The sequence below is a fragment of the Cervus canadensis genome, chromosome 23 (genome assembly GCF_019320065.1).
Source record: "Cervus canadensis isolate Bull #8, Minnesota chromosome 23, ASM1932006v1, whole genome shotgun sequence".
NCBI lineage: Eukaryota > Metazoa > Chordata > Mammalia > Artiodactyla > Cervidae > Cervus > Cervus canadensis.
In genome coordinates, this window is record NC_057408.1 from 38750782 (window position 1) to 38774985 (window position 24204).

The 24204-nt window shown below is 39.0% G+C and overlaps 1 protein-coding gene across 16 annotated transcripts in view; it reads right to left on the reverse strand.

Annotated features, from left to right (window-relative positions):
- The window catches only part of ASXL3 (ASXL transcriptional regulator 3), a 187766-nt gene that overhangs the window by 78669 nt on the left and 84893 nt on the right, over positions 1 to 24204 (reverse strand). For all 16 annotated transcript variants that reach the window (XM_043443979.1, XM_043443978.1, XM_043443985.1 and 13 more), the window contains 3 exons: positions 18378 to 18499; positions 6202 to 6319; positions 5124 to 5243 (listed from right to left, as the gene is read on the reverse strand). In XM_043443979.1, the coding sequence (XP_043299914.1) occupies positions 5124 to 5243; positions 6202 to 6319; positions 18378 to 18499 (360 nt within the window). The remainder of the gene's footprint in view (positions 1 to 5123; positions 5244 to 6201; positions 6320 to 18377; positions 18500 to 24204) is intronic.

Genomic DNA, 24204 nt, shown 5'->3' on the forward strand with positions numbered 1-24204 from the left:
AAAATTATCACTTCTATTTCAGTCTGTCACATTTTAACAGCTTTGGAGAGAACTTTCAGATATGAATACATCTTGTGGCAATGTTTAGCCATTTTGTTTTTGGTTTTACTTCCATTCTTTTCTATTATTCAGGCCCAAACTTAATTAAATTTAGTATTTTTAATTAAAATGGTATAATTCGGTTTTTCTAAGATGACCTCTGACTATGGCTACCCATTAGGACATGTCAAATAGTATTTATAAAACAACAGGGAAAGTTATTGCTGATGACATGATTTCGGGTTACTATTCAATTTTTTTTACCTTCCTGCATTAATTTATTTTAAAAATATGTAACATTTTATGAAACCAGCAAAGTTGTAATTCTTCACTACAAAAAGATTAAACCAAATAAAATATACTGGAATGAATCCCAGAAGTTGGGCTCAGCGAGGACATTTATTAAAATCCCCTCAGAGACATCCATTAGAAATTTGGTTTTGTTTAGCAAGCACTTTTTAAACTCCTACTGTGTGACTAGGATGAAGCATAATTATAAATGGTATAGGTCAACGACCTCTAATTCAAGGAACTTTCATTTCAGTTATGGAAATATACAAGAAATTAATACCAAAAAAGTGGTAAGAAAGATTATCATTAATAATTTTTTGTAAATTTCATAATCCATCTCTCAGAAAACTCCATAGGTGAGGTTTTATATGAGTTTTATCCTTTGCTAAGATAAGGATATGGGCTTCCATGGTGGCTTAGTCAGTAAAAAATCCGCCTGCAACACAGGAGACCTGGATTCGATCTGTGGGTCTGCAAGATCCCCTGGAGAAGGAAATGGAAACATTCTCCAGTATTATTACCTGGGAAATTCCATGGACAGAGGAGCCTGGAGGGCTACAGTCCATGGGGTCACAAGAGTTGAACATGACTTAGCGACTAAACCACCAACAAGATAATGATAAAGGACATTAAAACAACTGATTAGGCAAAAAAACCCCACATACTTCAAACTCCATTTTCAGTCAGAACCTACCTTACATCTCACTGATGTGGTTTTTCCACCTAGTCATTTGGTGGTCTAATACTATACTAATTTTCAAGCCCTGAGATAATAAAAGGGCCCTTGTAGATATTGTTAAGTTTGTTTTCATGCATGTCAGATTAGTATTTTCTACCATGCATGATTCAGAAATGGGAGAGGGACCAACAAGGGTTTGGTTGTTTTTTAATGTAACGTCATCAGAGAAATACTCTTTAGCTCCATTTTCTTTTTCAACTGCATTCACTCAGAGTATCCCACGTTACTGTGTCTACTCAGCCAGAGAGCTACTCAGAGAAAATAGCCTTATAATTTTTATACAAAACCCTGGCCAAGAACAAATAAGATAAAACAGAAAAAAAAAAAAAATCTATGCTAAAAGTAGTGGGTTCCCAAGCTGAGTGATGTATCAATACTTCTCATAAGAATTTTAAGATCACTATCAGAACCGGAACAGCTGAGGGACACTGAAGCTTTATTATTACTACCACTATAATACTATCACTCTTCCACCATTACCACCACCACCACGACTGCTTTACTGTGTGCTCCTAACCCTCCCCGGAAAGCTGCCCTGGGAAGGAACCCGAGGACGGTTGGACTGTGGCCCGTCCTTTACTGCAGGGTCCTCGGGAGACACTGGGATTCACTGTGTCCTGGGCCACATACATTTAGATTCCAAGATCCTGTTGAAACCTATTACCTTGGACAGGGTGAATATTCCGCTATTGGACAAATGAAGTAATTGCCAAAGACCAAAAAGAAGCATTCAGGGACAACTAGGAGTATTTTATGTCCTGTGAGGATAATCTAACAATGAGGATCAAACTCTAGATTTAACAATCTGAAGTCTAATTTGGACTGGATTTAATTTCAGAATTACCAGCTGAAGGTAGAATAGACTTAGAGCATTTATTTTCATTCAGAATGATTTCAACAGGCTAGGACTTATATAGCTATCTCTCCATAGAGAAGACAAAGAAGGTTAAAGTTACATTTCTAAAACTGTGTGAATTAGAGGTCTTAACTGGTAGGAGAAGCAGATGACTCTCAGGCTGGCTGGCTAAGGAGCTGGGTGGGCTCATCTGGTTTTGCATTCACCCTGTGTCGGTCCAACAAAGAAAGACATTCCCCAAGAAGCACAGGGTCATTCTTATTCAACTACACAAAAGTAACTACCCTACCTTGCAGAAAACTACAGGATGCCTCACTCATCAAGACAAATTCACTTGCCATCCTGTTACTTATAAATAACTCGCTGGAAACGTATTCAACACCTACTAAATGAGAGAGATATAATGGGTGCAAAAAGTACTACAAAGATAGATGGGAAGTCACTGTTTCTAAGGAAGTAAAAACTTAATGGCAAAGACTGGGGAGCAAAATGTACATATATATATGAAGTAATAAAACCACCCTAAAAAAAAACCATCCTGATTCCACAATGTTGCACAGCACACAGAATCTTTTACTCTAAAAGATCCCTAAGGTCACGGAACATCAGAAACATCACTTCCTAAAAGAGGCATGGGATGCTATCTGGAGATGGCTACAGTTAAGGCCATTTAACTTTCCTTTGACATGTTTTCACTTCTCATTTTGTAGTGCTGGGCATACACTGGAGGCTTCATCAGTACTACCGACTTCATTTGCACAAAAGAAGCCACTGTCCTCAGCTGGTTGCTGGGTTAGTCAGTCAGCCAGAGTTCCTTCCTAGTAATCAACTTCAGGTAACTTTGGACAGATTTTTACATTAAATGACTTGTTTTAAATCCCACCTTCCAGCAAATCCGTCAGCTGCTAGCTCTCCCTGTGTGTGTAACTAGTGTCCCTACATTTTAACGCCCATGGCAGGCTCACCACACCGTGGATGCTATGTTGCTTTTCATTGGTGCCCACAGGTCTAGGTAGACTAGACATTCAGAACATATCCTCAGATAACAGTTTAGATGTTGGAAGCCAGCCAGCCCCTGGCTTGTATCTTTAGCTATGTCATTTATGGACAACCTCCTTCATCCTCTGGCCCTCAGTTTATTCAGGTGCAAAATAAAAATCATCCTACTGTACAAAATTGAAGTAAATGAGATAACATGGCAAAGTATCTAGTTGTTGTTCAGTCGCTAAATCATGTCCAATTCTTCTGTGGCCCCATGGAATGTAGCCTGCCAGGCTCCTCTGTTCATGGGATTTTCCAGGTGAGGATACTGGAGTGGGTTGCCATTTCCTTCTCCAGAGGATCTTCCCCACCCAGGGATCGAACCCATGTCTCCTGCATTGGCAGGCGAATTCTCTACCACTGAGCCACCAGGGAAGCCCCTCAGTACCTAAACCACTGCATTAAATACAGGGAGTGGGTAAGATTTTACTTTTCCATTCCTTCCTTAAAGTAGCTTCATTATTTCTAGTACTTTGTAGTCCAACAAAAAGCAGGTTAAAAAGAACATGGTGGTTTCCTTTATCGCCTTTTAAATTTGCTAGCAAACGAGCCAAAATACCTTTACTGTATTTTGTTTATGTATAAGATGTTTAGTGGCATGCAGGATTCCTAGGTTATGACAATTAAAACAAGAGATCCTGACTGAAGACTTGAGCATCTGACAGGATCCTGATATGAGTAGTACAAGCCTTGCTGACCTCCCACCCCTGAAGGCAGCTAAGTAAAGAAATGAAGAGGTCCTTGTGCCTTGAATTTTCTTAAACTCATAATATGGTGTTGACTTTCCTAAGTTTGGTAGCACACAGATTTAACAGACGCTCACTGACTTTTTAATTACTTAAGGTATCATAACACGATGTTTTGGGGGACTTGTTTCTTTTTTAGGATATTCTTTACGTATCACTCTCCCATTACACTTTTCAACTTCAGAAGCTACTTAAAATACTTTAGGAAACTCAAAGATTAGGGGGAAAATGTCAATATATATGTAGGTATGGTTATACTCTAACTTACACATGGGGCCAGACAATAACTATAAAATGATTTAGCCTTGGAAACAATGAAAAAGATAATTATGCTATATTTAAAGAATTTGAAGCAAAAATAAATTCTGTTTTCCCAAGATCTCTGATATAAGGCTATCTAAACCCTATTACAAAGACTTTACTGAAAACATGTTCCCAGAATTTAACAAAATCTTGGTATAGAGTTGGCAATCAATAAACCTTTACTCAATCAATAAATACATGGGTTAAAATCTTGCTTGAATTTTATAAACAAATAAACTCTGCAAATAAGAATTACCCTAAGTTGCCAAGAAAGTAAGTGGCAGAACCAGTAATAATGTTCAGGTCAATAAATTTGTACTTTCTACCAACCATTTTACAAAATGTTACAATGATCATTACCCTTACTCAGAGATAAAATAACTGAGAGAAATGAAGCCATTAGGTCCAGACATCCAACAGGGCAGGTTTGGTCTAGAATTTTAATGTTCAGCCTAGGATATGTACATTTTCCTCTTTTTCAATTTTCATATTTCTTTTCCCTCTAATGCTGCTGTTGATTTCCTGATGAAAAGTTATCAGGAAGGAAGTCTTCAGAAGAAAACTGGGGCTGACTTGCAGGACCCAATATGCATGTCTCCCACACTTCTCAGCAATTGCACACTGTTTTCTGACAAGCACTACTGAATATTTCAAGCAGCATAAGATGAAAAGCAAGGCAGAGTAATTTTACTGCAGCGTATCCCAACAGTGTACTCTTTAGTTCCATGAACACTTTATAAAAGTTGCATTTCCCCCCTCCCCCCAGTACAGTGTATTCCAATAAAGTGAAACCCAGTAGCAGGAACAAAACACTGCACATTAGACTGAATCATGACTTGGCAGATAATTGCTTGAATGCGTATATCGTTTTAAATCCCTTATCTTTAGCCTCTGCTCCGTCCAACAATATCATTCACAAATTTAGCAACATGCTTAAAATCATTCCATTGTAATATGTTGCCTTATTTAGCAGCTTTTTTTTGGTTTAGATAAATTGGGAAGATTTAAAATTTTCCTTGTTTAACTATTAAAAGAAAGTTCCTATTATTTCATTCAACAAGATTTAAATCTCTAAAATGAGAAATGTTATAGTCAACTGAACACTCACCTAAACCAGACTTTTTTAATCGCTTTAAGTGCTGACTTGTTTGTTTTCCAGTGGGAGATTTTTGCCCATGTTTCATTTCTTTATCTGAACTGTCTGCTTCACCATTTTTAGATTCAGATCCTAAAAGAGGAAATAGTTATTATGTCATTATCTTCCTCTTGCTGTCCTTGAAAAGAAAAATCTCAAATTGTTTTACCAACCATAGATATAATCTCCTTTTCTAAGAGTTAATACACTGCCTTTGGCCACAATCTGATTCCTCTACTGGATATAAAGAGAAAAGTCCAATAAATCAATCAAACAGAACAAAAAGCAAGAACAGATGGCCTAATAGTGGAGTCAAAAACACATTCACTGATCTGATAGCTTTTAAAAGAAACACTCAGATCTTTTGTGAAAATATATGAATACACTTCAACAATACTATGCCACTTGGAGATGATGCAAGGCCAAGACAGAAAGATGAAGGATGAAGAGAGAGAGAGATCATGCCTTTATGAATAACTACGCTGAAGCAGGAAGAGAAAACGCAAACATCAATCTATAATAAATAGAATGGTACATAGCTGAAAAAGTGACAGAAGGTAAATTAGAAGAAAAGGTCAGGGCTGCACTGAGGTGAGAAGAATGCTGCCAGAACACAAAAACTAATAAACGATTCTTAGATTTTGCAGCAGAGGATGGCAAAACAAATTCACACTCACAGAAGAACGGCTTTTGATGGCATTACATATCAGCATGTGGTCCAGCATTCAAGTTCAGCATTCACACAAAAGCCAAAGCAAAGGAAACCCAGCTAGCGGTACCACACATTTCCTTACATCTACTGACATTCGCAAATGGAGTCCTGTGATGACGAGCAAGACGTGCTTTTGCTTTTTTTTTAAGAGCAAAATGCCCTGTTAGGTTTGAATCACGGAAAGAGTTGAAGGCATAAGAAAAAAAAAAAAATTAAATGAAACCTCAAGTGGAAATAGTATTCAGTTTCAGAGAAAATTCATGACATCTCTCTCTCTCTCAGTGAGGAACTCTCCTCCGGGAAGTAACTGGCCAAGCACAGAATATTTTAGCTCTTTACCTGAAGGCGAATCCGACTGCTCATCAGACACCTTTAATGGTGTCAGAACCACACGAGGGACAGTCTTGTTTACCATCATTGAGACTCCATTTCTTCTCTTCTGCTGCTGCCTCAAAGCCTACAAAAACATGATAATAAAACAGAACAGAAACATATAGTCAAAATGATTTCTCATAACTGAATTAAATGATCCACTTGTCTATCACTAGATAGAACCTTTCAGACTTAAAATTCCACAGAGTCACTCATTTGTCAAGACTCTTCAGCGTCACCTTCCTGTCATTTTTCCCTCAAAAGCATAAAATCGGGCTTTGGCTGAGGGCAGAGACCCTGAGACCGTTTTCGGGAGAATTCTGAAAACCAAACAGCATGTGGAGGTTTGTGGCACCCGAGCAGTGGCTTGAGAGCCCATGGAATTGGAAACCATGACTCCCAAAGAAAAGAAATGTAAAATAAATGTTTCGCAACCAGGATAAAAATATATGTGTCTGCACTTCTCTCGCAGGTGCGTCCTCTCCAGTGGGCTGCTCAGTCAATCAAGTTAACACCGAGTGTCATCAGTATGTGCGGCAGGTAAGGACTCCAGTATTGATGCACTCACTCAGCCGTGGGGAGCGCTGCACAAAATCACTGAACATGGCAGGAATCATTTATTTCTGTGAAGGGAATCAGTCCTAATCTTGGAAACCTTGCAGCACTTGGCTCCTGTCTGCTTGACTTTGGGCATTAACCTTCAGAACACGAACATGACGGCGTTCTGGCAAATCCAGGCGGGGAGGGGGTCGGGGGGGTGGGGGAGATTGATACGAGAATAAATTGCTCCAAATGGGAGTGCTTTGTGTTTCATAAATGAATCGGCCGTGGTGATGATAATGTAATAAAAAGACATTGAAAAGTTTTGAAATACAGCTTATCTAGCTGATCGTTTTACGCAGAAAATTACCCGTAATAAAAAGGGGCTTAAGCATACACAATTGAAGAGACATTAAATTCATGGTTCCAGGAATGCTAAAACTCCTCAGAAGGGTACAAGGCTGAACACAGACAGTCTCCAACCTTTTTATTCCTGGTTTCTGTGTAATTTCTACCAATTTTATAACATCTCAGTTACTTGATTAATGTTCTTTGACCAGTAATTGTCACTGTCTCCTGAAATGCTGTATTGACTCTCTATCCCCCGGCTGACAGAAACCACACTAGTTTATGCGCAAGGTGTTTTACCTGAATGTCCAACTTGTTGACCATAAAATTTAGCAATCAAATAATTACAGGTGTGTAAAACTAAATATCACTTAAATGAGAGAGAGCATATTCAGATGAGAGTTAAAACCAGATGGGGAAGTGAATAGCTTAGGAAATCTCTTATAAATGATACTGTTGCTAACAATAATAGAAGACATTTTCCCTTCAATTCTTACATTTAATGAGTTTATAAAGTACCAGCCACTTGGGGAGGGGCGGGGGGGGGCATGGGGGACAGAAGATACAAAGATGATAAAGATGCCATCCTCCTCATGAGAGTTCATGTGCTATATAAAATATTTACAACATTTACTCTTTCATTAAGGTGTGTACATAATTGCATACATTTCCCTAGCCCTGTGTAAGAACTCCAAGTACTTTATAGACATTAACCTACAATCCAACATAAAACAATATAAGGCAAGGCAGTACCTTAAATTATAATTAAGCCCACCTTTGCCCACTATGTAAGGTAAGACTTCCCAAAGCAATTAAAACCTATATAAAGAGTGATCATTTTTTTAGGAGTCTACATAGATTTCAAATTTTTTCCTTGGCAATCCTAATAGCTATTTTAAAAATATTCTTTTAAAGGCACGGTGGGGCGGTGTATTTTGGAAAATGTTGATTAAAGAAAAAAGAGATGATACAATCAGAGGCTTAGAAGCCAGAACCACAAAGTCAAAGGTGACATGTCTTTTTATAGTGTTTGTGGTAAATTATTATTAAAATAACAAAAATTTTGCCCTTAAGTCTTAGAGCTAAGACTCTATTATAGAAAAATTAGCAGTTGGACAGAAATAAACCAAGATATCAATAATATGAAAAGAAAAACCCAGAACTGCCATATGACCCAGCAATACCACTTCTGGGCATACACACCGAGGAAACCAGATCTGAAAGAGACACGTGTACCCCAATGTTCATCGCAGCACTGTTTATAATAGCCAGGACATGGAAGCAACCTAGATGCCCATCAGCAGACGAATGGATAAGGAAGCTGTGGTACATATACACCATGGAATATTACTCAGCCATTAAAAAGGTTTCATTTGAATCAGTTCTAATGAGATGGATGAAACTGGAGCCCATTATACAGAGTGAAGTAAGCCAGAAAGATAAAGACCATTACAGTATACTAACACATATATATGGAATTTAGAAAGATGGTAATGATAACCCTATATGCAAAACAGAAAAAGAGACACAGAAGTACAGAACAGACTTTTGGACTCTGTGGGAGAAGGCGAGGGTGGGATGTTTCGAGAGAACAGCATTGAAACATGTATATTATCTATGGTGAAACAGATTACCAGCCCAGGTTGGATGCATGAGACAAGTGCTCGGGCCTGGTGCACTGGGAAGACCCAGAGGGATTGGGTAGAGAAGGAGGTGGGAGGGGGGATCGAGAAGGGAAATACATGTAAATCCATGGCTGATCCATGTCAATGTATGACAAAAACCACTACAATATTGTAAAGTAATTAGCCTCCAACTAATAAAAATAAATGGAAAAAAAATTTTAAAAAAAGAAAAGAAAAGAAAAACCCATGGCTATTTTGAATTTTAAATGGTCAAGCTGGAGCAAAGGTAGGGATAAGGAATGTCAGTCAATAACGAGCCCATTTCAATGGTCTCAATGATTTTTTCTGAATATATGTTTCCTACTCAGAAATTTGAACATTATTTCTTGGTACAGCATGTTCTAAAATAATGAAATGCAACACTGCATGCTTGTAGGTGATGAAAACTTTGTCGATCTTTCTTTTTTTTTTTGCCTGTACTGTGTGGCAATGCAGAATCTTCTTATTGCCTGCCTACCAGGGGTACAACCCACACCCCATGCAGTAGAAGCATGGAGTCCTAACCACTGGATGCCAGGGAAGTCCCAATATGCCTACCATTGAAATGACTTTTGCTCTTTAGTTCTTCTATGTGTTTGCTAAAGTCTCTTTAGTAAGTGATGATGGGAAAATGGGACAGCTGCATGTAAAAAATGAAATTAGAACACTCCCTAATACCATATACAAAAGTAAACTCAATTGGATTAAAGACCTAAACCTAAGGTCAGATACTATAAAACTCTTAGAGGAAAATACAGGCAGAACTCTTTTTTGACACACCTCCTAGATTAATGAAAATAAAAACAAAAATAAACAAGTGGGACCTAATTAAACTTAAAAGCTTTTGTGAAGCAAAGGAAACCTAGAAAAAATGAAAAGAGAACCCTCAGACTGGGGGAAAATACTTGCAAACGAAGTAACTGACAAAAGATTAATCTCTAAAATATAGAAACAGCTCATGTAGTTCAATATCAAAAAACCAAACAACCCAATGAAAAAAATGGGTGCAAGTCCTAAATAGACATTTTTCCAGAGAAGACATTCAGATGGCCAATAAGTGTGTGAAAAGTTGTTCCACATCACTAATTATTAGAGAAATGCAAATCAAAACTACAGTGAGGTACTACCTCACATCAGTTAGAATAGCCATCATCAAAAAAATCTACAAACAGTAAATGCTGGAGAGGATGTGAAGAAAAGAGAACCCTTTCACACTGTTGGTAGGAATGTAAGGCGGTACAGTCACTGTGGAGAACAGTACGGAGGTTCCTCAAAAAACTAAAAACAGAACCACTGTATGATCCAACGATCCCACTCCTGGATACCCCTGACGAAAACCATAAAAAGATACATGCATCCCAATGTCTACTGCAGCACTGTTTACAACAGCCAGGACACACAAGCAGCAATTGTCAATCAGCAGAGGAATGGATAAAGAAGGCGCGGTACATACATACAATGGAATATTGTGTGCATGCTCAGTCACTTAATCATGTTTGACTCTTTGCAACCCCGTGGACTATAGCCCATCAGGCTCCTCTGTCCATGAAATTTTCCAGGCAAGAATACTGGAGTGGGTTACCATTCCCACTCCAGGGGATTTTCCCAACCCAGAGATGGAACCTGCGTCTCCTGCATTAGCAGACAGATTCTTTACTACAGATTCTTTATTACCTGGGAAGCCCAAAATGGACTATTACCCAGTCATAAAAGTGAACAAAACAGTGCCATATGCAGAGACATGGATAGACTTGGAGTCTGTCGTATAAAGTCAGAAAGAGAAAGAAACAAACATTGTATAACACAGTTTATCTGTGGAATCCAGGAAAAATGACACAGATGAACTTACTTGTAAAGCAGAAATAGAGACACAGATGGAGAGAACAAACTTATGGATACCAAGGGGAGAAAGAGAGATGGGATGAATTGGGAGTTTGGGATTGACATATGTACACTATTGATACTATGTATTAAAATAGATATTTAATGAGGACCTACTGCATAGCACAAGGAACTCTACTCATTGTTCCGTGGTACCTAAATGGATAGTATATTGTAAAAACAGGAGATATATGTATACATGTAACTGATTTTCTTTGCTGTATAGCAGAAACACAACACCATAAAGCAACAATACTCCAGTAAAAATCAATAAAAAAAAAACACTGTTCTAAGTGTATTAAAAATATACACTTTGTTTGCCTTACCTCTGAAAAACAGGCATTATTTTCTATTCCGACTAACATTTCTAGGGTCAAATAAGCAAAAACTGGGAAGCCTTTGTTTACTATGATGCTAGTATCTAGCAGCTGAACTCAGGAGTATCGGGATTCAGGTATCAGAGAGGGCATCTTGATTACGTTTACTAGATCCATAGTCATTTTAGGGTGAGTCATTTTAGGATTCCCTGCAGATTCCAATTCATTTTCTAGAAAGCAGGACTTATTTGGCTGTGGACACTGGGAATACCCTCCAAGCAGATCAGAATACGGATAGAGGAGAAAAAAACAATGCTGACTTAAATGAGATGTCTGGGATAGTTTGGGATGACTCTCAACGGTAGAACTCCAGCGTTTGTTATGTGCATGAGGTGGGCAGTAAAGTGATTTGGAGTCCCCCACGGCAGGGCATACATTCTGCAAATAAAGAAGCTAGCTGCTCAAGGTTTGTTTGGTTTGGTTATATAACTATATTTCTGCAACTACGTGCACATCGGCCACTCGTCACATGCTGCATGTCTCCTGACATTCCCCCGAAAAACATGCAATGCTTTCTGGACCATGCTGGCTAGGGTAAGATGATGACAAGGGGTAGACTGCGGACTGCAAAAGCACATACCCACTGGAAGGGGAGTAATGACTCAAGAGAAGAAACGCAACTGGACTTTTTGGTGAGGTTTCCTGTTTTAAACAATGTGCCTGACAAAGAGGATTCTGAGCCAAATTCAGCTGAGGGGAACCACTTTTTGATACTTACTAGACATCATTCCCAGGGTTTCTCAACCTCCCCGAATAAATGAGTCTGACCCACTGCCTGAATTATTCGAATTCCCCTCCTCTACTGGGCTGACTTGCAGCACAACAGGGGCTGCAGAGCTGTCTTAATGCCTGTGAGGTATGGGGCTGCAGAGTCAGAGAAAGACTTAACTCATAAGCTGAGTAATGCTGGGCAAATTACTTGGGTAAATGCCCCTGCAAGACAGAGACAACAGTGTTGGTAAGATATCTTAAATAGGAACACCACAGAGCTATGGTTTAATAGGCTTTTGGGGGATGGTCGATGGCTACCTGGCTTCCTCTCAGGGAGTCCTCTGAGGCTATGTCTAGCACCCCCTTCACAACAGGATACTCGTGTACCCCATTACCCTTAACTTTATCCAGTTATCCTTAACATCATCCATTATCCTTTTAGCTTCAGCTAAAATTCCAAGAGAACAAGAAAACTGCCTATTTTACACTAGAAATACAATAGAAGAGAAATGAAATTTACTTCGTAATTGTCTAAGCTTGGGTATCCCAACCTGGAAATATACATCCACGTAATAGATCAAGAAAATATGATTAGGAAGGCCACTTTCAATGGTCATGGAAGATCTGCTCTGCACAAGGATACCCTGTGAAGGGAGATTATTTTGTTGTGACAACATGAGGATTGGATGGCTATTTCTATTGCATACCATAAGTTTTACTTAGCTAGTGGTGGCCCTGTTGATCAACCTATAACATGGTTTTAATTTGTCATTGATATTATACAAAAAGTCTTACTGTCTCAGTCTAGATTCATTTTAAGAGGAAGATGTCAATGAGGTGCCTCTAACTACTCAACTCTTAGGTATATGTTGGTATGCTAATGGAATTATCTCATTGAACAACTTTAAATCCTAATTTAAAGTCTAGAAAGAAGCAATATTGAAACTAAACAAAAAAGCAGATGGCATGTGTAAATACAGTCCACTATAAAAGCTGCCCATACATGTAACGTCCTCATGTCCAAACTACACAGGGTACATCGAACTTGCCAAGTTTAGTATTTCCAGGTATCATTCAACATGAAAGAAACTTACAGGCTTACACCTGGAAATAGACTTACTTATTAAAGGAAACCAACATAACAGAGCAAAACCAGTCTAGGAAAGTAAAGATCATATCACACATCAACTACAATTCTGGCTTTAAGTGAAAAGAGAGAAATCAAAAGATGCTGAGTGAGTATTCTTTTCTCTTGAGATGTATTACAATATTCTCTTGTAAAAAGAGACAGAAAATCTTTAGATAAACATTTTATTTTAAAAGAAAAAAGCTTGGGAAAACTCTAAAAGTATAGAACAATTCTCATTTCCACCTCAATGAAAAATAAAGTAAAATCTAAAGTCAGAGGCTTTTATGTTAACTTGGGATTTACATAAAGAAGTAATACCTTCGTTTGTTTTCACAGAGAAAGAAGAGCAACAGTGGAATTTAAGAATGCACTGGATGCGGTAAGCCCTTCACTGAAAAATCTGAAAACAGCACATGCTGCGAATGCTGAAATAATGAGAAATACACACATATGAAACAGCTGGCTGTGTCAGGCACCACCAACGGGCATTGTTGCTGGTACGCTAAATGTCAACACCCACGTTCAGAAACTGCTATCGGGCAACACAACCTTTGGAATTTCACAGTATTGGTCAAACATATAAAGTGGAAGCAAAATACCAAGAATATGTCTACTTTGTGATACAAAGAGGGAAAAGGATCTGCAACTTTATGAATAAATTCTACCATCCTAAATAAATAATGAAGAAGGTCAAAGAAACCAACAGGAACAAGATGGAAAGGTTCTGTTGTCCATCATGTTACCTCCCCTCGTAACACAGCTCATCTTTTTTTAATCTTGCCTTTGATTCTGCTGTTTAGAAACTTCCAAAATTTAATCTTCCTTAATTATGCTTCCTTGAAATTCAAAATATAATCATTTCACACTTTTTAGGATCATTACAGCTAAAATATCAAGGCAGAAAGAAGACAGGGAACAAGGTAATCATCAGCAATCTGCTATTCTCCAGAGGCTTCTCATTATTATTTTGAAGATGCTATTCAGAAAAATAACTACTGAAATAACAACACATTATTCATGCAGTTAAACTCCACATATGATATGAACTAATGTTCCGATGATTAGAAAGTTAAAGGGACCCAAACATTAGAAGCAATGAAAATACCCTACATCAACAGACAAGGGGCATTCTAGCTTTCACAATGTCCAGCCTATAATTACACTGCAATCAAGAGCAGTGCACAGTTAAGTACCCACTCACGGCGGCAACATGCTCTGGGTTGGGGGTGGGGGCTTCAGAGCTGGCGAATTTTATCTGGCTTGTTTGGCATGAGGTTTGTTTTAGAAGAAGCAATTAAAATTTTTTTTTTATTTATTATTGACCGTGCTGGGTGTCTTCATTGCTGTGTGGGCTTTTCTCTAGATGCAGTGGCTTCCCTTGTTGCCGAGGACGAGTTTACAGCTCTCGGGCTTCAGAGGTTGTGGCTCGTGGACTCCAGAGCACAGGCTCAGTAGCTGTGGCGCATGGGCTTCATTCTTCTGTGGCATGTGGGATCTTCTCGGACCAGAGAGCGAACCCATGTCTCCTGCATTGGCAGGTGGATTCTTTACCGCTGAGCCACGAGGGAAGCCTGAGGTTTGTTTTAAATTATTTTTCTTCACTATGTGCTGTGCTGTGCTTAGTCGCTCAGTCATGTCTGACTCTTTGCGACTCCAAGGACTGTAGCCCGCCAGGCTCCTCTGTCCATGGGGATTCTCCTGGCAAGAGTACTGGAGTGGATTGCCATGCCCTCCTCCAGGAGACCTTCCCAACCCAGGAACTGAACCGGGGTCTCCTATGTATCAGGCAGATTCTTCACCAGCTGAGTTACCAGGGAAGCCATTTCTTCACTATACTTACGTGTAAAAAGCTAATGGATTTTTTTTTCACCTTCTTTTTCTAAGAATCTACACTGCGCAATATAGAGCTAAAATACAAAAGCCCTACTGACTCCAAATATACTCCTAGTAAAATGATATAAAGCTACTATATTTAAGTATCTACCTTTAATATGTGCTGATACTGAACACAAGCAGTCTTTGTTAGGAAATAATATTCTTCTTTGAAAAAAATTATCTTATTTTGGCTGTGCTGTGCGGCATGAGGGATCTTAGTTCCTAGACCAGGAACTGAATGCATGCCTCCTGCATTGGGAGATGGAGTCTTAACCACTGGACTGTCAGAGAAGCCCAGAAATAATATTCTTAATGACTATGCTTTCCTTACATTATACAAATACTCGGGAATGCAAGTTTCCTTGGATAATGTCAAAATCCATGTATCCTATTACACTCCTGTTGTTGTTGTTTTTGGTTGCTAAGTTGTGTCTGACTCTTTTGCGACCCCATGGACTGTCTACCAGGCTCCTCTGCCCATGGGATTCTCCAGGCAACGATACTGGAGTGGGTTGCCATGTTCTTCTCCAGGGGATCTTCCTGACCCAGGGATTGAACCCACATCTCCTGTAATGCAGAGGAATTCTTTACCACTGATGCACCTAGGAAGCATATTCTAAAAGGAACTAATAGTTGAGAGGGCAGAATCTGAAACTGTGATTCTGGGTTCAAATGTCATCTTCAAAATGTACTCACTGGACAGTCTTGGGTAAGTTTTCTAGTTCCTCTGGGCTGTAGCTTCCTCATTTGAAACATAGTTTAAAGGATTACTTTAAAAGATTTGTGTGAGGATTAAATGGCATAGTGCCTGTTAAATGAAGAGCATAAAAATAAATGACAAGCTAATATAATTATTATTAGGGTTATTCGGCTGGCCCTAGGTTCTTAAGATTATGGCTGTGAGATTATGTTTTATGTGTATACACAAAACATATTCATAACCACAGAACACATACATATAAATATATAACAGTATATACACTTACAAAGAATTCTACATGGTCATGGCCATTCAACTATCAAAAAGAAAGCTGCAAATCTGTTGAGGCTGCTGCAATTCAAAATGCCACATGTTCAGTCAATTTTTGAAATGCTGCCTTAAGAAACTCAGCAATTACAAGGAATCTGGCAAAATTCTACAAGAAGAGCTTTTCTTCTAAATGTATTTTCAATACGAATTTGATTATTAATCAAACATTAGCATATCTGCTATATACTGTGCCACATTGTTCTGTCCGGGTGACTAATTTGTTACCTGGTTATAGGCTCAAAGGTTAAAGCATCTGGCTGCAATGCAGGAGACCCGGGTTTGATCCCTAGGTCAGGAAGATTCCCCTGGAGAAGGAAATGGCAACCCACTCCAGGTATTCTTGCCTGGAGAATCCCATGGACAGAGGAGTCTGGTGGGCTACAGTCCACGGGGTCGCAAAGAGTTGGACACGACTGAGCGACTTAACTTTCACTTTAACTTAACTTTATAAAACAGGAAGTTTTAAGACATTAACAAATAGCTCTCTCAGGTCATTAAGCAGCTTACAGGGCTGGCTTCTTAAAGTAAGGTTTAGATGCTAATCAAGCAAGTGGTACTTCCCATGGACACATGATCTACAAAAAATGAAACAAACAAACAAAAAAATACCCAGGAACTCAAAACTGTGTCATGTTTTAGTAATTGTTAAAAAAAGTTCAAAGAATATGAAACAAACATGAAGAAAGTTAAAAATAATGTGACATGACAATAAAGAGATGTGAATGAATAGCTTTCCATTCACATGGAGGAGGAATTCACAGTGTACACAGTTTCTAAATCATTGTTCTTCAGAAGTATGAGTTCCGTTTATGTTTGCATCTACGCTTCTTAAACGCTCAAGTTAGCAGTACCCAGTTTTGCATCTTTTGTTCCATCCTGGTTGGTATCTTAGTACCTGCATCCAGTTTCCCACTTGAATCAGCCTTTTCCCCAGGCTTCCCTACCATCATCCCTACTTTATTTCATCAGGGAAAAAGGGATCTCCACACTGAATTTAATTTTGTTCTCTGGCATCTAAAATATTTCACAAGAGTAAGGACACAAATGGCCAGCTCAGTATTTGACCTCTGTAGGATGAAACACTGTTACTACCTTAAATATAATACCAGTGAAGGGAGATACTGTGATTTTAGTAGCTAATACAGAATTAAAAAGTAACAGAATGCAGTATAAAAATGTTGTTTCCTTCTTAAAGTTTCCTAGTTTGAAATAGAGGAGTAGGTGGAGACATTCTAACTTCAAGAGATTGGATGTGAATATTAAGTAGCTTTATATGCATGTGAGACTTTAAAAATGTTTCTAACTTTATTTAAAAACATGGCCTCTTTTTCCTTCTTATAAATCTATCCTTTAGAATGACACCTCTATTACTAGACTTGGTAAGGGTCAGCAAGGGGTGAGGTGGAGGTGGCTGTCACAAAATGATGAAAATAAAAAATCAGCAAAGTAGTTAAACAAAGGAGAACCATGAATTCAGGGCTAAATATTGAGCTCTGCATTTATGTGAGCTCTGCATTTACTGACATTAGTAGTAATATAATCATGCACTCTGCCCACAGCATCTCTTTCTTTTCTTTTGGACACATGCAGCATTTCTGGGGTGGCGGCTGTAGCTAACATTTACTGAGTGATTATTATGGGCTACACATTCACTTTACCACCTCCTTTCAGCTTATCACCTCGCGTAATTCTTGGATCATTCCCAGATGAAGGGTACCTTTATTTTCTACATCTTCTAGAGGAGGAGTTTAAGATTCAGAGAAATGTGGCTCACCCAGCGTCACACAGTGAGTAGCAAGGGTTGAAACCAGGTTATGTCTGAGGGGTAAAGAATGCAATTGCAATGGAGGAGACCCAGGTTCAATCCCTGGGTCAGGAAAATTCCCTAGAGAAGGGAATGGCTACCCACTCCAGTATTCTTGCCAGGAGAATTCCATGGCCAGAGGAGCCTGGCAGGCTACAGTCCATGGGGTTGCAAAGAGTTGGATACGACTGAGCACTTTCTTTCTTTCTCGAGTCCACTGTTATAACCACACTTGTCACCACCATCTCTGGACAAGGACACACAGGTCAAGACTGCTTATGTAATGTGGGGATGATACTATTCACCACCAAATACACTGATGGATGGTCAAGATACAGGGAAGCCACAACTGCTATTTTTCTTATTTATAACAATGCATTTCGGTAACAAGAAAGAAATTACATTTCTTTTTGACGTCAACTATCAGATAAACATGAGACCATAAGCAGAGACAGTATTTTCAAAATATGTGTATGAACAAGCAATATATTTGCTCTAAATCACACACACACACACACACACACACACACACACACACACACACTTAAGTTCTGTATGTTTCCAAACACACTTTCCCTCCTCTATTTTACATCAAAGTTCTCAGCCAAGCCTCTTGTAGTCTGCAGCATAAAGTCAGCGTACTGGATATTAGGGGGTGGCTGAATCTAAGGCATCTCTGCTGCTTTCGGATTACTACATTCTTATTTATTTTGCTTTTTATGCATAACCTTCTATCTTAAGTAGGCAGAACTGAGAGACAAAGAAGAAATGCCAGCGACCTTACCTGTTTGAGAGCCTTTTTGGTGTGTTGCTGAAAGGAAGACACTAACTTGCTCTGCACTGCTGTGTTAGGAAGGCTTGAATCTCGGGTGGAAGACGCCTCATCGGTTACCTGCTTCGCACACACTAGATACAGAGAGATAATGATATTACTAATTTGAATTCCTTTTTTTATATCCACTGTAATTAACTCACTTGGAGCTTTTCTCCAATTGAAAATGGATACCTAAAATAAGGCAAAATAGCACAGTATAAAGATGAGTATCTCAATCTGAAAGAACGGATCATTTAATAACTCTGTGGCCACAGTTACACTGAACCTCTCTAAGCCTCAGTTTCTTTACCCACTAATTGATGATAATTTCAATGTTCTGGGCTACTGTACAGACATAAAAAAGAGCACGGTATCTGTCTCAAGAGGTGGGAGTCAGTAGGTACTTTCTGGAGGTGAGTAGGCAGATCGGGCAATTCATAACATTTTGAAGAAAGAATCTACATTAATGAAATTGTTTTCAATCTACCAACCTCAGAATCCCCTGGAGAAGGGAATGGCTACCCGCTCCAGTATTCCTGCCTGGAGAATTCATGTACAGAGGAGCCTGGTGGGCTACAGTCCATGGCGTTGCAAAGAGTCAGATACAACTAATCGACTGACACTTTCACTTTTCAACCTCAGAGGTACTATGAATCTTCCCTTAAAAGCCCTCCGTCTATAGAATCTATACACTGGGGTGTGTGTATATCCTCTTCTATGGGCCAAAGTACATAGCATGGAGAAGGAAAAATGAAATGTGAGACGCCGAGTGTCAACTGAAGGTAATTATTTTTAAGAAAATCATGGACTCTGCAGATTACAGTATAATCTACCCACTTTTACTACAGTCAAGCCTTTCAGGTGCCTCATCTCTGGAAGTCAAGTTCACTGTCATTTCTGCTCTGGAACACCTGTGCTGGAGCTCCAACGCTTCTTTCCGTCCTCCTCAGACACTCTGCCTGAGAGACTGGGTCTCACACCGATGTGACTGTGGCAGCAGCAGAGATAGAAGGCCTTTTCTCTGTACTCCAGGGGAGGGTGAATTTATGTGGAAAATCCACATGAGGAAGCACTGCGATTAGTGGCAAATGGAGGCATATGTCAAAGGCAGGAGGCAAGAGGAAGTCACATGGAAGAAAATAACTTGAGAACATATTGTAAATGCTTAAAATAAGCTTTCTTAAGGGCACCAGGGTTAACACTAATCTAAGAAAAATTTCCAAGGAACAGGAGCTCGGGACAATTCTGACCTGAGTGTGAAAGGTGGGTGGATGAGTTAAACATGATTCTAGTCACATTGTAGAGTAATTTTACTCCAAAAAAATTTAAAACAAACAAACAAAGAAATGGAGACATATGCATGTGGCAGTGTTGACAGCACTGCTTCGGGTAGAATAAAGCTCACGCTGACTAGAAATGGAAAATGTACCCATGAAAGAGGATGCCCAGGCAAAAGAGTAAATCAAGTTTTGTTTTAATGACAGAAAGTAATTAGGAAGACAAAATGAACACATTTTAGAAAATAACTGTTAGTTATTAATGCCAGGCATTTGACATACGTGACCTCATTTCATCCTCACAGCTTCCTTGCGAGACAGAAAAAGTGTCATCTCCACATTGGAGAGAGAAAAATGCAGCTCAGAAATGGTTATTCATGTGCCCACGGTCACAGCCAGTAGACCAGCAGAGCTGGGGTCCAAGGCCAGGTCCATAATCTTCCATTTAGAATATCTGGCTTTAAAGCCAAGAACTGATACAGAAAATTTGATGTCTAAAGAACATGTTGCATCATGTTGGAAGACCTGAAACAGGAAGTTAATAAGGCCACAAGGAACAAGATGTTGAGCTCTGATAAGAAAACACTGAGGTCAACTGGCCCAGAAAACATTAAGGTTGAAGTAACAAAAGGATGTGCCCAGATATCTAGGGAGAGTAATGCCTGAGTTAAAGATCAGGTGACTTTTTTCTCTTTGATACACTATGACATTTTTTGTTTAAAACAATCTAAATGTTCCAGTAAAGAAACATTTTATAATACTGCTTACATAAACTATGGCTTCCTGGCCTCTCTTCTTAAAATCATCACTTATTTGTACCTCTTCGCCAAAGCTTACTTATCAAGGAATATGAGAAATAACCATCAGCTTATATTCTAAAGATAAATTTATTTTTATACTGATTACATGGATGGCTTTTTTTTTTCAATATTCTGGAGTCAATAGGAAGTATGACAAACTAGAGAGATGAGAGGAAGGTGGTGGACACGATATATAATCCCAACTGAACAGAGCCAAATGGATGGAATGTGAGCCCAGCCAAAAGAAAAGTGCACATTAGCAAATACGTTTTACTACTTTCACATTCTTAAATTAGTATCACCACCTAAAAAATACAAACCTAAGGGTAGTTTAAAAAAACAACCAAAATGCAGCACATGGGTTTCAGGGAATTTGTAAAAAGCATCAGAATGCTCCTGGCCTACTGGACATCAAAACACATTTACCAATTTTCTCAGGAAATGATTTTATTCATAAGTGTTTCAAAGGTAAACTTCAATGCAGAGCAGGATCAAAAAAGCAACAATTACTGAATCAGTGTGGGTGTAATCAAAACCTTATGTCTTTTATGTTCTGACTGCTACAATAAGCAGTATACAATCAGCTGTCACTTCCTGGGGATAACAGGTATCTAAATCACAACCTGCTCTATTTGTTTCTGACCTAGGAAACCACAGGGTATTGTGATACCTATGTCGGTGTCAGTGTAAATGCTGTATGGCTGTTTAAATTCACTACTGCATTGTGGTCAGAGTGAGTCACATGTATTTACACACAGTGTTTCCAAAAGAAAGAGTCGTCAACACATAGCCCGGAATTTCAGTTGGAGGGAATGACAATAAAACTGAAACAGCCTCAAGAAATACTGTGAAGTTTTTCCTCAATATGATTCAATTCCCTTTAACTCAATTCTGTTTTACTTCATCTTACATTCCAGCCCAGACCCAAGTGAAGCATCATGAGAATTCCTTTACTACAGAGTCATTTTCCTCCCCAGTTCCTCTTTCTGAACTTGATCCTATTTCTCTGGGCCAAACTGGTTTCCCTGTAATTATTTATTTCTAATAAAATAAGTGCAGAATCTTAAATAAAGTAAATGGAATAGAAAATAAAATATATAAATGAGTATTCCTGTGAACTTAAAACTTGTTTATAAGGAAAAGTTCAAGAATAAAAATGAGTAGGACACAATATAATGCATGCACAGCCTTAAAAGAGTGTGTGCCTCTTTGTGTGTGTGTGTGTGTACTGACCATACAGACCCTAACCATGGGCATCTAAGTGATTTATTCATTCTTTGCCATGAGGGTAGCTGAATCTAAAAACACTCACTGTGTAGATGGAGCAGCAGTTGAACATACTCTTGCAAGATTCATATTCTGACAAAACACACAGTTTTCACTCTTACTTTATCCTTGCAGCTTTCTTAACAGATGTGATAAATAAATAATACAGGGCTTATTTTAAACAGTTGCCTGAATATTTATCTAAGGGGCTGAGTTTGGCCTCTGAAATACAAGCCAAAAAAAAATTAATGTTCAAGAAAGGGCCAGGGGAAATCCCCTGTATGTTGAAATTACAACAGGAGCCAGGAAACTGAAGAATTAGGACAGATGTTTTAGCCAATAAATATCTAACTCTGACATGCAGCTTAGAAGTGATATCTTCTTGGCATTCAGGACAGAATAGAAACTGTTTCTCTTTTTTTTCTTTCATAACTGTGCACTGGCACCGTCACAAAATGCATGCTAGGATTTTATACCTGGAAACCCCACAAGACTGCCTGCCCTACTTGTAGCTGGACAAACTGAAGACTAGAAAAAAAATGTTTTAAAAGGTACAGGAATATTATTTCTACGTTTTGCTTGCCTGCTAAAACTAGGCAAGCTAAAAACATAGCTAAAAGCTAATCTGCCAGTTTTTAATTCAGTTAATGGGATTTTCCAGGCACTGTCACTCATCCACCTCTACTGTCATTCACACTCAGATTCCCAAACCCCTCCACCAAAATATTTTACTTAGAAGGCTCGGAACCAAAGGGATTACAGGTGATCACCAGATAGCCCTCAAGGCTAGAGGAACTGCTGAGTATGTCTCAACAAGACTGGATGGCAGCCTCTTTTCTCCAAGTCCCAAGCTGTCCCTTCCCCTCTCTCTTCTTTTTCATTCACCATTAGACCCAACAATGTGATAGAACTGGAAAATATGGACTAAAGCTCATACTTTGTAAGTGGGGCTGCTGAGAGTGGGAAATGACTGAGCGACTAAGCATAGCAAGGAGAGGAAGGCATGGGTGACATTCCCCCCGTCTAAGTACTAAGCCCCTGACAGGTATACAAGAGGGCTCTGAACTTTACATAAGACACAAAAACAGGAGAAAGGAGAATGTACTCTTTTATTAATATTTTTAAATTTTACATTAGTGTATAGCTGATTAACAATGTTGTGATAATTTCAGGTGCACAACAGAATGACTCAGTCACACATATATATGCATCCATTCTCCTCTAAACGCCCCCACCCCCCACCATCCAAGCTGCCAGCTAACACTGAGCAGAGTTCCCTGCGCTATACAGTAGGACCTTGTTGGTTATCCACTTTAAATATAGCCCTGTGTACTTGTCCATCCCAAACTCCCTTCCCCCGATAACTGTATGTTGAGCAGAATGCAATCTTGACTTCATCTTTATTTCCAGTCTAACATCTGGTCATCTTCCCAACTCCCACCTCTCTGATTCAACCAGTCGAGATCTTGTGGCATTTCCTGAGCACACATAATACTTCGCTGTATTTGTCTCACTTGCTCTGACCGTCCCTCTTTCATCTTTTTGCCTAGCAAACTCATCTTGACAGACCGAACTCAAACAGCTTCCTCAAAGCTTTCCTGACTACCCCCTTCTCTGAGGAAGACTTACTCTTCCCCAACCCAAGCTTTCTTGGAACGTTGTGTTATGAATTCATGTCAGTCCCTGAGATACTGTTGCTGGCATCTGCCTTATCACTCACAGGCCCAGCAACTTGAATACTCACTTCTGTGCAAATACAGGCACAGAGCAGTTGATCCATGAATATTAATTAAACTAAATTGTCGGATTTGATTTTCATGAAATTTGTCTCAAGTATCTCTTTTCCATTTAAAAAAAATTTTTTTGGCTATACTGGGTCTTCATTGCTGTCCAGGCTTTTCTCTAGTTGTGGTGAGTAGGGGGTTATTCTTTGTTGAAAGTGCTTGGGCTTCTCATTGAAGTGGCTTCTCTTGTTGCAAAGCATGGTCTCTAGGCAATCGGGCTTCAGTAGTTGTGGCTATAGAGCACAGGCTCAGTAGTTGTGGTCCACGGGCTTATCTGCCCTGTTGCATGTGGAATCTTCCTGGACCAGGGATCGAATTTCTGTCCCCGGCATTGGCAGGTGTATTCTTAACCACAAGACCACCAGGGACGTTCTCAAGTATTTCCTTCTAAAGTTAACTTTCAATTACTGTTTTTAACAAGAATTCATGGAAGGGAAAGTCAGCAAAGCACAGTTTGTTTTTTTTTTTATTGTGGAAAAGCATACGTACAAAAATGAATTTTTAAAATTTGAAAACGAATCTTTATTAAAAAATTGAAAATTATCCTAAGGTCAATTAGGGAAAATATGAAAACCAAACTGGAAAAAAAAAAAAACATCTTATGCAAGTCAGTGGGAGATGTCTGTGAAGTGTGAAAGCTAAAAGTGTTAGTCGCTCAGTCGTGTCTGAC